We start from the raw sequence: 13,894 nt of genomic DNA, 5'->3' as shown, positions 1-13,894 counted from the left end.
ACATTAAAATTTTCATGAAGTGTCAGACAAAAAAGTTAGGTTCAAGAACCATTTTGTACATCAGCTTTCTCCAATGTGGGTTCTGTCCATATCTTTAAACAAAAGCTCCTAAAATTCCCAGCATTTCCTAGTTGGCGAGGGAATTTTAGAAGCTGAAGTCCTTACATCTGGAGCTGGGTGGGGAATTCTGGGAGTTCGTCTTAAAAATCCACAAATCTTAAAAGTTGTCAAGTTTGAAAAATACTGATCCAGAGTTTATCTACATTAGGCAAAACTGCTATAAATTGTAATCTGTATTTTACTGAGCAGTGGGTCTACTAAATACATGGGGATGACTTATTCTCCAAAGCACCTGAGGGTAGGAGAAGAAGCAATGAGTGGAAACTCACTAAAAAAAATTCCAATCTGGACTAAGGAGAAATTTCCTGACAAGGGGATTATAAATATTTTAAGCTATATAAGACACTTAATTGATGAATGTTTTCAAGAAAAGATTGGACAATCACTTGTCAAGTATGATATAAGGGCTCCTACCTTGGACAGAGTGTTAGACTACAAAGACATCCAAGGTCTCTTTCAGCCCTACAATTCTATGATCTATCAAGATAATGGCATCTACACCAGAGGTGGTATTCATCCAGTTTGGTCTGGTTCGGGCAACGAGTAGCGGAAAGTTTGAATAGTTCGGACAACCCACAAATATCACCTCTGGTTGGGACATCCTTCCTATATTCCCTTGTTTTTTAGCTGAGTTGATTTGTGTGGCAGAATGCTGAGCTAAAAAAACAGCTCAGTTCACCAGCGCTGACACCAAGGGCGGTCTTTGAGTGCTGTGCACGCACGCAAAGCACTCTCTCATAGAATGAGTAGGAAAATATTTGGAATCTCACCACTGATCTACCGAGCTAGTATAATATAGTGGTTAGAAACTGGGAGGCTTACCTTGCACAAAAGGCAGCTGGTGATCTGGGCCAGCCATTCTGCTTCAGCCCTAGAAAGGAGGCAAGGGCAAACCATGCTAAACTTCTCTAAGAACATCTTTAAGACCTTCTCTAAAGCCTACGTCTTTCCTGTATTGAGAAGACAGATGTGATCAGTCTTTTGCTTTCTATATTCTATTCTCCTTTGTTTTCTTGTTTTGTTCTGTTTCTGTTTAGTGAAGAATGACTATGTATATCCCGGAAATTCTTGACAAAAAGCAGAAATAATTATTAGAAGAAATGGCACTTACCCAAATAAAAACTGCTTTTTCAGCTATGAAAGTCACATCTCTGTCATTGACTCAATGATAGAAGGAAAAATTAGAGAGAGATAAAAGAGCATATAATTTGTTTGCTTTATTCTTATGTAGATCAACTTTTATTACTGTTATCGTGTAATTAAACATCATAGCTAATTATAATTTACTACTACATTACTGTCTGATGTAATAAACAATCCATAAGAGGTTGTTTTCCATTTTTCCTTCCCTAGCTTATTTCTGAGCACACTCTGTTTTAAAAAGGATAAACAACTTTAAATAGTAATTCAGAGAACAAGATATAAAGGGGACTTTAATTAACATTCTAGTGCTTATATCACCATTCTTTTTTTTAAAGAGACATCTCCTCTTCAATATCACCCACACATCTATAAATTGTGAGTCTTACTCAGAAAAGGAATTACTACTATTGGTTTGGGGTTTTTTTTGCATATAGACAAAATCCTAGGCATTGGAATGTTCTATTCTTTGGAATGTTCTATTCTTTTTAGGAGAAGTAGGAGAGAAAACATTTCACCAGCCCTCTGAATCCTCCATACCCTATGTAGCAGTGGTGGTTTGCAGGCGGTATGCCCCGGTACGAGCATACCGGAGCCTGCCCGAGTACCAGGTACCATTCCGGTACGATGCCCCCGAGCGCCCGCTCACCCGCCTGAGCTCCTTACCTGTCCTTTAAAGCCTTCAGCACTTACACGCATGTGCATGGTGTGTACAGCACCCGCGCGATGCTCCGACAAGCAGCTGGAGCATTGCAGAGGCTTGCAGAAGCATCGCTGGCAGATACAACACATGCATGTACCATTCGCGTCCACGTAGGCGATGCCAGGTCCATTCCAACCATACCGGTTGGAACGGGATCCAGAACCCACCACTGCTATATGGAGACTTCTTTGTGGAGGCTAGGGTTAACCTGACTCTCCAACAGTGTAGAACAGTGGTGGGTTCCTATGGGTTTGGCCGAACTGGTAGTAATTTGGTGGCCTGGGTTGGTGGAACCAGCAGTGACCCAGGCCTGCCATGCCCCCAAACCAGTTCTCCTGGCGGTGGCACCGCCATCTTGTTTTTTGCTTCTGTGCATGCACATGGCGCGCCCACAAGCAGACCAGCAATAGTGACTTCCAGAACCCACCCCTAGTGTAGAACTATACTTGGGGCCAAGAAGAAAGATTAATCTTCCTTCCCCACTTTCTAGAATCAATAGCTCTTCATAGTTCAAAAGCTATAGAAGGAACCCTTCCATCTATGGAAAGAATCCATCTCAAAGTAAACTAATGAAGAGTTGTATAAATAAAGTCAAATGTCTCTAAATCTATCATATACTGTATGGACGTCTTCTTTTTCAAGGCTGATCTTGCAATAAGGCGACAGACCACAAATGATTCGGATGGAGACAATGGTAATCTCCGAAGAAGGAAATTGTCTTTTGAAAGTGACATGGATAAAGGTAAGGGTGCCTTTATATACTAAATGATGTTTGTTGAAAAGATAATCACATAAACCTATGCTAAATTTGTCTTAAGGCTCAGAGATCATCGAAGTCTGCTCAAACGTCTTAGTACACAGATAGAACCAATATCTTTTCATCTGCCCAAAATGCCTATTTGTCTTACATTTCTTTTACTGCATTCCAGACACATTTATTTGGGAATAACTCCCATTGGATTCAGTGGTGATTATTGCTAAGTAGACATTATGTGCAATTTCAAGGTTAATGAAATTAAACAATTAGGGATTTCCCCTTATTGCCCTATAATTCTAATTTGATGTATTTCTGAAAGGTTGATATAGTAAAAAACATGTTTTCCAAGTGGCTTGTATCCTACAAGAAACTTTTAACTCAGGATCATATTGTTGATAAGTACTGTGCTATCTGTTTCATCAAAGGGCCTCTCTAAAGCACGAAGCCAAAAGAAAAGAGGCAACAAAATCTGTCAAGAAAATGCCTTCATAAACTATTTACACTGCTCTTCCCTCCCCTTCCCGCATTGAGAAATCGTTGACTGAGATTATGTCCCTAGGTGACCTTCAGTAACGAAATAAATATTAAAGAATGCTGAAAAAGAAAAACTAACTTTCTGGCCTGTATCCATTATGAATTTTTAATAGAATTTTTTTTCAGGATGCCACATAAATTACTGCTATGACTTCACTCCTCCAAGTGCTACACCCCTGCTGATCTACTAAGAACACTGGAAGTCAGCAAAAATTATCTCTCTGCTTTGACTCCAGGCTTTCCCATCTGTAAAAGGAAAGACACGTTTCATTTGTAAAACAAACAAATAAACAATATGAAACCATGAAGACTCTGTTGGAACAAGAACTATATGTCCACTATTTTGGGGAGCAATCCTTCACTTCCTTTTCAGAGAACAAATAAATACCAAAACTGCTCTTGCTGTCTTCTGCCTCCAGGAAATTCAGTCTTGCTATTCTCATGTTGATTTTTGTCTACCAGGCCATGTAAACTGCAAGCTGAAGTATTTCACATCTAGACCAATTCTCATCACTTTAAATCCTATCAGAGTGGGGTACTACATAACATAACCAGATATTGATTTTAACCTACAAAAGCCCTTTATAGTTTGATACTCAGATATACATGCCGGACTTTCTGCTCCATTCAATGTTGACCAGCCTGATTAGATCAACCAGGAAAAAGCAAGGCATTCAGGACTCTCAAAAGGTTTTGGGGGACGAAACAAGGCAGCATGGTGAAATAGCCATCTTGTAGACATGCGGTGGCTCAGTGGCTAAGACGCTGAGCTTGTCGATCGAAAGGTCGGGAGTTCGGCAATTCAAATCCCTAGTATCACATAACAAGGTGAACTCCCGTTATTTGACCCAGCTTCTGCCAACCTAGCAGTTCGAAAGCATGTAAAAATGCAAGTAGAAAAATAGGAACCACCTTTGGAGGGAAGGGAACAGTGTTTCTTCCCCTAGAGTTGGGAACTGCTAGCACATAAGTGCAAGGGGAAGCTTTACCTTTACCTAGAGATCAGGCTAGCTCCCTCTTTATTGTAAACTGTTGAAGACTGAGTTGTTCCATAGAGCTTTCCCCTGATCTGATGTTGCTATTTCAGCTCTTCTTTATCTTTATTTCTGTCTTATTTTACATGGCTTTACCTTTGCATGAACATATTATAATTCTGTTTATTTTTCAACTGTGGATGGTTTAATTTGTAACTTTCGTGCATAAGCCACCAAGAGTCTATTTGATTGCCGCATGGAATTAAATCCATCAGTCCATCAATGAATCCAGTCCACAGGAAAAAGCAAAGCATATTAAAAGTAAAATATACTTGGCTAAATAAAATGCTTATCCCTTGGAAAAGAACACTCTTGACAAGCATAAAGGGGGCATTCACCCCTTTTAAGTGACCTTGTAATTCTGAGGGAAATGATTTATTTGTTCAATTCATATTGCCATCACGTAGTAAGGTATACTGCTGCCTAAATTAGGGTAAAATGATCCTAGGTAGTTGTTGTGGCCCAGCAGGATCCGTTTGAGCTGCTGATGGACTTGGGTAGCGAGGGATCATTTGAGTCTGCCCTGGACGAAGTGGAGGACCCTGTGCAGGGTTCAGATTCAGAGCAGGGACCAGAGGGGCTGGTTGGCCACCAGGAGGTGCCTGAGGCATGGAGCAGTGGGGATGATCAAAGGCAGTTTGTCCCTGATGCTAGAGTGAGAAGGGCTGAGAAGCGTAAGCAGCAATTACGTAGGCAGGCTCATAGAAGATAATTCAGCTCAGGTGGTTGTGGATTGGCGCCTCCCAAGAGAGCTTATAGCTGAGGCGTTGGGAGGGAACATTTGCAGGAAACAGCAGTTCGAAATTAGCAGTGAAGAAAGTCTATGTCTTAGAGCCATGTTTGAATATCTGGTTTGTTTTTCTTGTATGTGAGTTATCTGGGCCCTCAGCCAAAGGGTTTGTTATCTTGCAATTAAACAGTGGCAAACAGCCAAGCCTGTGTTCTGGCTTGTACACAGGCATGGACAGAGGGAGGTCAGAACAGTAGTGAACCATCAGATACGGAAATAATAAAATATACAAGGTTATAAAACCTCTCATGCTCCACCAACTTTATATCACTATCCTCCCAAATCACAATGCTAGCCATATCTCCCATCCTGGCCCCAAGGCCTGAGGGAAAAGCCAGGTGTTAACAGTCTTCCAGAGAATGGGGAACATCCGGAGCTCAGATATCATGTAATATTATTCAGCCAATCAGTCATTTTTAACTTTACAATGGAATAGATCCTTGACCCAAGAGGGTCTTTAACTTTTAAATCGTTCAAAAAAATGGCACAAAGGAGACCACAAAAATAGGGAATAATCCAGAAAGGGAGACTTTGTGATTGTTGTAATGAACAACATTTAGATTTAATTAGTTAAAACAGATATAGGTGTTTTTCTTCTATTCCTGTGATACCCTTGTTATGAGGTCTTTTTCTTTTCTTTTTAAGTATCAGAAGTTGAAGAGGGGTAGTATCTCTTTGAAATCTTAGCTTTTTTTCTCACTGCGGTAGTTTCTATAGCAACTGTTTCTACATTGGCTTCATATAAAACATTGATAATGCATACGTCCTTTTATCCTTTACCTCTAGTCTAGTATCTTGGCCACTTAATTTTCCAAGGATAAGACGATTAATTCAGCATTGCAGATTTTCTTCATAAGAAATGTTTGTTCAGCATTAAAAGAAGGGTATACAAAAATCTTAATCAAACATCTTTCACAAAAGAAATATTGTTTCTTATTTTAGCAATAGTATAGTTTCTCATATTTCATGTACCCTTCAGCTTGTTCTTAATTAAATTATTCTAACTTTTCATTAAAGGGATTTTATTTGTTTTGGATGTTTTATCCTGCAGAGTATCTCAGACAACATCATTTTAAAAAAACCTTCCCATTTCTTGATACAGAACTTGAAGGACCAGGTTAGGGACTGATCTTCCGAAAGAATATTTATAAGGTTACTAAAAGTCAACACCAGCTTCATTGGTACATAATCAGTCAATCAGTTCCTTTATATATGGTTCTAGAGGGAGTACTGTGTACTGAAAACAGAAAGTAAAAGAGGATTTCAAGGAAATAGTGAATTAGAGAAAACGCTATAATATTATTGCCTATAACCATGATGGCGAACCTATGGCACGCATGGCACAGGTGGCACGCCAGCAGTCAGCTCCAGGGAGCATACATGCACCGGTCAGCTGATTTTCGGCCTTCCGGAGGGCCAGAAGAGGCCGTTTTTGCCCTCCCCAGGCTTCAGGAAAGCCTCCGGAGGCTTGGGAGTGTGAAAAACAGGCCCAATGGGCCAACCAGAAGTTTGTTTCCAAACTTCCAGTTGGCTCATTTGGCCCGTTTTTCGCCCTCCACAGCCTCCGGAGGCTTTCTTGAAGCCTGGGAAGGATGAAAAATGTCTCCAACGGGCCAAGCGGAAGCTCAGAAATGGTCCATTTCCGGCTTCCGGGGGGGCAGGGGAGGCCGTTTCCCCCCCCCCCTGACTTCAGGAAAGTTTCTGGAGCTGGGGAGGGTCATGCGCGCATGCGCAGGTGGGCAGGGAGGATTGAATTGGTGAGAACACCCATGCACACGCACACAATTTTGGCACGCCATAAGGAACGGTTCCCTATCACTGGCCTATAATAATAACTTTCTCTGCTACTTTGGTAGTAGTAATCCCAACTGGTGCTCTTCTTCATAGAATTGTAATAATGGTTGGTTTTTATGATGTGTTTTTTAATACCACCCATATTCATATTGTGTAAGGTGTACAGCTGAATGAATGAATGAATGAATGAATGAATGAATGAATGAATGAATGAATGAATGAATGAATATTGATGACCTCTAACATAGTCCACATCCAGCCTCCTTTGATTGGAATGAATCAGGACTTAAGATAAATATGAGTTGCCCTAAAATATTTTGTCCTAAACATATTGTAAAACTGGTACTTAAACGTTGGGTAGATAAGTAGGCTACCAATGGTAGTATTCTAAGTTTACTAGTGACAAAAGGCAAAGCTGTAGAGGGTCATTTACATGCTTAAACAGCAATGATAAAGTGGAAACATGGATATTTAAACCTGCCCATACGAAACTAATTAAGGTAGGCATTTCATAGTAGAGGGTGAAATCATTTCCTATCGCATACCTGCTGGCCATGATTAAGGAGGAAAATGTAGGTCAGATATTGTCTTGATCCCAAAATGACTGTGATAATCCTTTTCCAGCAGGGCTGGCCATACCGCTAGGCAGAATGAGGTTGATAGCTCAAGTAGTAAAATTGGGGGATAATAAAAGGTTGGTAATTGTTATTTATTAAATGAATTAATAACTACATTTTTAGTATCAGGGCTATATAGTAGAGGTCCTTGTAGCAATTACAAGTTGGAACAAAATATCCTGGATCATCCAATTGGAATTCTTGGAATTATTAGATGAAGATTTTCTATTAAACATGGGAATAAGACTTGTGAGATCACAAATGTAAGCTATAACCATCCGGCTTGAGTTATTTGCTTCAGTCCTCAGCTGCACAGAAATTGACAAAATTAGCTACTGATTGCTAAGTATATTACAAAATAGACATTTTAATAAATAAGGAAGAAATGGTTTGTTTATTTTTGTGGATAAAAACTGATTATAAATTGGAGATTTTAAGGCTGACTTCTTATTCATATTTGCAGAGTTGTCTATTTGTGTTTAGGAGTTACCATATATATATATCACATGAAGCTGATTCATGTTATTTTAATTAGAGGAAGATGATACCCTTTAGATTGGGAATATTATCCATATTTGCATTAAATACTCCCTCTAGGCTCTAGATACCATTATTCCTAGACTCAGAAGTTTGTTTTTTAAAAAATCTCTTCACTTTCAACAACAGAGTTGTTTTGAAAATTTACATAATTGTGTATGAGGAGGTAAACAAAGATTCTGAGCCCAAGGAAGCCAAGAGAAAAAAAAATTCAGCCCAATACATCAGTTTCTCAATTTCAATCTAGATCCTGCATATTTTTTTCTAATTAAAATGGATAAGGTACCTGTCAGGTTTCCGAAAGATGCCCTAATTAATTCATGAGCCTCAAGCCAAGTTTCAAAAGAAATCGTCATTTTGGCAATACTCCATTGCAGTCAGATCTGACCTCATTTTAATTATGGCTGAACTTTGCCCGTTTCTTCCGTCCCCTCAGTCTGTGTCATAAATCACATTCTCCAATGAGGTGCGTGCCTCACAAGCTTGCTGTAGTAATCTGAGATCCGACTCTAGCTGAAAGTATGCATGGAATGCGCTCCCCACCTTTCCTCACCATAGCAACTTTATGAGTTGACATTTGGCTCCCCTCACTTTCCGAAAGCGACCTGTGCGAAGCAAAAACAATTTGAGTACATTATCAAGCTGCAATAGACATTCAAAATAGGTCTCTTTAAAAAATGTTATGTGTTTCTGTCCTAGGAATATTTAGATTATTTTTTAAAAAATCAGAATGTATTAAGTGCTGCGGAAAAAGATGAGTAATCCTGTTTGCAAATAAAATTTGTTCCCATTTAATGTATTTATTTGTACTCACAATTATTTTAAAAAAATTCAGCCATGCCCCTTGGGATTAGAGATATGAATCGCAGGATCTGCTTGAGGAAATAGATATAAATCCTATAGGCATGTTCTATAAAAAGACACTGAAAGAGCATTATTCTCTGAACAGAACAAACTTGCTGAATGCCATCATAATGTACAGTATTCCCCACTAAATAGCATCAATCTAATAATTTCTTTTCTAACAGATTATGACAAAGAAGATGAGAATTCCATGGACAACAACCAGCAATGTCAGGCCATCGAGAAACATTATGTGGAAAAGAGAAGCAGGTCATCATCTTTTGTGTCATCGACAGATGATGAGCAGAAACCTTTGTTTGCTGAGATCATAGGCTACCCAGCTGGTCTAGGCAAGGCTGCAGTGTTGGATTTTGAGGAAATGGTGAATGCAACAGAAAGAATCCAAAGTGATCAACGAAGTCACTCCTGTAAAGGTAAACCCAACAAAGTCTTTTGCCAAAGGTATTTAGATTTAAGAAGTCACAGGACATGGTTAGAGCAGTCAGACTTTTAACCTTCTAATCAAACATTCCTTGAAAATAGCAATAGCACTTTGACTTATATATCACTTCACAGTGCTTTACAGCCTTCTCTAAGCGGTTTACAGAGTCAGCATATTTCCCACAACAGTTTGGGTCCTCATTTTACCCACCTCGGAAGGATGGAAGGCTGAGTCAACCTTGAGCCTGGTGAGATTTGAACTGCCAAATTGCAGGCAGCTGGCAGTCAGCAGAAATAGCCCGCAGTACTGCACTCTGACCACTGCACCACCATGGCTCATCTCAAAATAGCCCTTGAGATTAAGTTTTTCACGTTTTAGTAGTTAATTTCTTCCAGCCTTAGAGTATTTCAACAGATTCGATATTCTCTTCAATAGAGAATGGTCATCCTTAAGCTGACCATATAACTCCCAACAGCAAAGAGTTGGGGTTTTTAATCTCTTTGTTATATACAAAAGATGAACAGTGTAGTGGTCTAGTGGTGAAAATACTCACCTCCCAGTGAGAGTTCAATCCTAGTTGGTAGTTGATGTTTCTCTCCAAGGGCACAAAGAAAAAGCTGTGAACTCTGCATAGGCATAAGGAAAGGAATCCAGCCAGTAAATGCTCAGCTTCATCCAGTCAAAGGAATTATTTCAGAGGTGGGTTGCTGCTGGTTTGGCCCGGTTCAGGTGAAGCAGTAACTGCCCGGAGCACCACATGGCTCTTTTGGCCCACCCACCCACACCCTCTACCTATTTTTATGGCAAAAGGAAAATTGTGCACGTGGCACATCATGTGGCGCCTGCGCAAGCACCAATAATCAGCTGGTTGCTGCAGGGGCAGTGGATTGCGCACACACATGCAACACGAATCAGGCATGCGCACGAACAGAATATGCGCAATCAGTGAACTGGTAATGAAGGTAAGTGCAACCCACCACTGAGTTATTTACATCTACAAAATATTCAGATAATTGCCCAAAAGCTATAGAGCAGACAAAAAAAGAAAACTATCCTGCCTTAACAAATCCGCCATATAAAAAAAGCTTATTTGAACCAAGACATGATATTTAATATTCCGTATCCTTCCAAGATGGGTAAAATGAGGACCCAGATTGTTGGGGGCAATATGCTGACTCTTTATACCGCTTAGGGCTGTAAAGCCCTGTGAAGCTGTATATCAGTCTAAGTGCTAGTGCTGTTGCTATTCAAAGCCAGCTTTTCTATCATTGGATTGTAGCTGAACCACATGAGATAAGAGATCACAGGAAACCATCTGCCCATAAAGTGTAATTCAGGACAAAGTTTGGAACTTCCTATATCAGTGATGGCGAACCTGTGGCACGCAGAGCCATTTGTCAGGGCACGCGAGGCGCTGCCCTGTTAGCTGGCCAGCGCGCATGCGTGCACTGGCCAGCTAAGTTCACCTTTTTAAAAGCCATTTTTCGCCTTCCCCAGGCTCCAGAGGCTTTATAGGAGCCTGGGGAGGGCGAAAAGAGCCTCCCCCGCCCCCCAGAGTCCCTCCGGAGGCTTCAGGGTTTGCTCGGAGGCTGGTTTTAAGTCACTTCCAGTTTGCACGGAGGGTTGTTTTAAGCGTTCCGAAGGCTTCAGGGAAGCCTCCGGACGGTCCCTGAAGCCTCCGGAGGGCCTCCGGGGGGGCGGGGGAGGCTCTTTTCGCCCTCCCCAGGCTCCTATAAAGCCTCAGGAGGGCGAAAAAAGCATGTAAAAATGGGGGGAAGCGCGTTGCATTATGGGTGCGGCACGCCCGCACACGACCCCCCTGCGCTCCCCCCACTAGTGGCACGCAAGCCAAAAAAGGTTCGCCATCGCTGTCCTATATACTATGCAGTTACTCAGACATTACTGGTATTACACTGGGAGTTTTGTTCAAGAAACTAAGATTAGACTAATGAATGATCTGTTCACAGAAGTCTCATGTCTTGTTTCATTTGGTGCTGAGTCTTCGGTTTCTGAAATTAGCCTGTTCCTGTGAAGCCTGAAATCTTGATAGTTCTGACCCAAATTAATGACAGTTGTATTGCTCCACCTGTTGGGAAGGAATCATGCTACCATCCCGTTGTATAAACTAGATATTGTGTTGCTGTTGTTTTAAGAAATAGTAGAGTTGAGTCATAAGTAGTCATTGTGGGGGTTTGGGGGTTCACTCTGAATTAAGCAGGAGTTAGTCAAATATTGCAATTAAGGTTTCAGACACCATTCCAAATTTTAGTATGTAACAAACATTTACTACGTAAGATCAGCACTGAATAAATTTTGCCTCGCTATTAATCAGATATATAAATCATCTCCTAGCCATCTCACTAGGGCATTTTATTGCCAGAACTTTATGACTGTTGATTAGGAATAACTGAAATGCATGAAGATATGCAAAACGTCAAGAGTTCTGTCACTGGAATATTTCTACACATCACAATTGATATGTGTTTTGTTGATTTCTCTCCTATTTCCGCATAAGGAACTTCAGTTTTTATTCCCATATCTCTTCATCAAATATCAGGTTACATCAAACCTCTGCATTTTATGGCTCTCGGGTCACGTCCGGACCTTTGGCTATCTCTGTCCAGCCTGCATGGATTGCTTTTATTTTGAAGGCAACTGCTATTTCCCCCCCACACCCCAATTTTTGTGTGTCTGTGCTGCGCACCTTCACAGCCATATTGGTTCAGTCCTCCACAGCAGTCTCAGTTTCTCATGTGGTTCCTTGGGAAAATTAATTGCCCACCCCTGAGCTACAGAGAGAGAGAGAAAGCGCCAATAATGTCATTCATCTACCCACAAATTCCCATTGACTCAGAACTTTATAAATACAACTAATATATATTTGCAATTTGGAAGCTCACCTTTTCCCTTTTGGTTGCTAGAAATATATTTCGCAGCTATGGAAACGCTTTCCAAGGCAACCTAGCAAAACAATCTTCTCTGGGCTATATTTAGCTATTTTCAGGAGTGTTCTCACTGTGGTCACACACAAACCCAAATAAAATGTCCTTGTTCTTTGTTTGGGGCACTGAAGAAGTAATCATCCTTTCTCGTTCTTTTTCTATCTGCCTGCTTTTAATAATGTTCCATCTAACCAGCAGCCTTCTTCTTTGTTCTTGTTAACTGAATTAATTAACAAAATGTGGATGTTTTCTAAACGTACGGGTGTACAGTGTGTAACAATATATACGTGTGCTAGGAGATAGGATACCGATAGGTTTATCAGTTTTAGTGATTGTGAGGGGGAGGGAAAGCCTAAAGCAGGGGTGTCCAAACTTGGCAACTTTAAGACTTGTGGACTTCAACTCCCAGAATTCTGGGAGTTGAAGTCCACAAGTCTTAAAGTTGCCAAGTTTGGACACTCCTGGCCTAAAGATAATAATAATAATAATAATAATAATAATATTTAATGCTTCTAGACCGCCCCCTCTCCCGCAAGGGACTCGGGGCGGTGTACAGTTCATACAAAATATAACAGGATACAATAAAATTAAATTAAATATGTACAGTTGACAATTGACATGGAGGAGGTTAAAATGTAGTTAAAAGAACTGTACAAAGCAGATATAAAATAAATTCAAACCCCTAAAAACAAATACAGTAAATTAAAAAACCCCTAAAATAACCAGATATAATACATTTGCCAGGAGGGACAGTTGAATTATGCCAGGCCTGCCAGTCGGAACAGGTGGGTCTTCAGTTTTTGCCGGAAGGAGCGGAGGTCAGAAGTGGTTCTAATGTCGGGGGGGAGGTCATTCCAGAGGGTTGGGCCCATCACAGAGAAGGCCCTACTCCTCGGTGTCGCCCGCTGGCATTGCCTAGTGGACGGCACCAGGAGAAGTCCCTCCCTGTGTGAGCGTATTGGCCGCAGGGATGTATGTGGGAGGATGTGATCCCGCAAGTAACTAGGTCCCGTGCCATGGAGCGCTTTAAAGATGGTAATCAGCACCTTGAAACGCACCCGGAAAACCACAGGCAGCCAGTGCAGCTCGCGCAGGAGAGGTGTTACGTGGGAGTACCTCGTACTCCCCATCACAGCCCGCGCGGCTGCGTTCTGAACTAACTGCAGTCTCCGGGCGCGTCCCAAGGGCAGCCCCATGTAGAGAGCGTTGCAGTAATCCAGGCGGGACGTCACCAGCGCATGAGTGACCGTGCGTAGGGCATCCCGGTCCAGTAGGGGGCGCAATTGGCGCACCAGGCGAACCTGGTGGAACGCCCCCCTTGCCACGGCTGCCACATGGTCCTCCATTGACAGCCGGGCATCAAGGAGGACGCCCAAATTGCGCGCCCGTTCCACAGGGGGCAATTGTTCGTCCCCTATGGCCAGCGATGGGATCAGCTGGCTGAACCGAGGTGCCGGTAGCCACAGCCACTCAGTCTTGGAGGGGTTGAGTTTAAGTCTGTTGTCCCCCATCCAGACCCCGACAGCCTCCAAACACCGGGACATCACTTCGACAGCCTCGTTGGGGTGGTTTGGAGTTGAAATATACAGCTGAGTATCATCAGCGTAGAGGTGATACTCAACCCCAAAACCACGGATGATC

At 41.7% G+C, this 13,894-nt stretch overlaps 1 protein-coding gene across 3 annotated transcripts in view; it reads left to right on the top strand.

The window, feature by feature from the left end:
- Positions 1–13,894, top strand: part of KCNH7 (potassium voltage-gated channel subfamily H member 7) — a 374,740-nt gene that overhangs the window by 331,004 nt on the left and 29,842 nt on the right. For all 3 annotated transcript variants that reach the window (XM_081943612.1, XM_081943611.1, XM_081943610.1), the window contains 2 exons: positions 2,606–2,705; positions 9,055–9,303. In XM_081943612.1, coding sequence (XP_081799738.1) covers positions 2,606–2,705; positions 9,055–9,303 — 349 coding nt within the window. The remainder of the gene's footprint in view (positions 1–2,605; positions 2,706–9,054; positions 9,304–13,894) is intronic.

Source organism: Natrix helvetica, assembly GCF_964273705.1.
Source record: "Natrix helvetica genome assembly, chromosome: 1".
Classification (NCBI taxonomy): Eukaryota; Metazoa; Chordata; class Lepidosauria; order Squamata; family Natricidae; genus Natrix; species Natrix helvetica.
The sequence above is the reverse complement of the archived record's forward strand: the minus strand, read 5'-3'. Positions and strand labels throughout refer to the sequence as shown.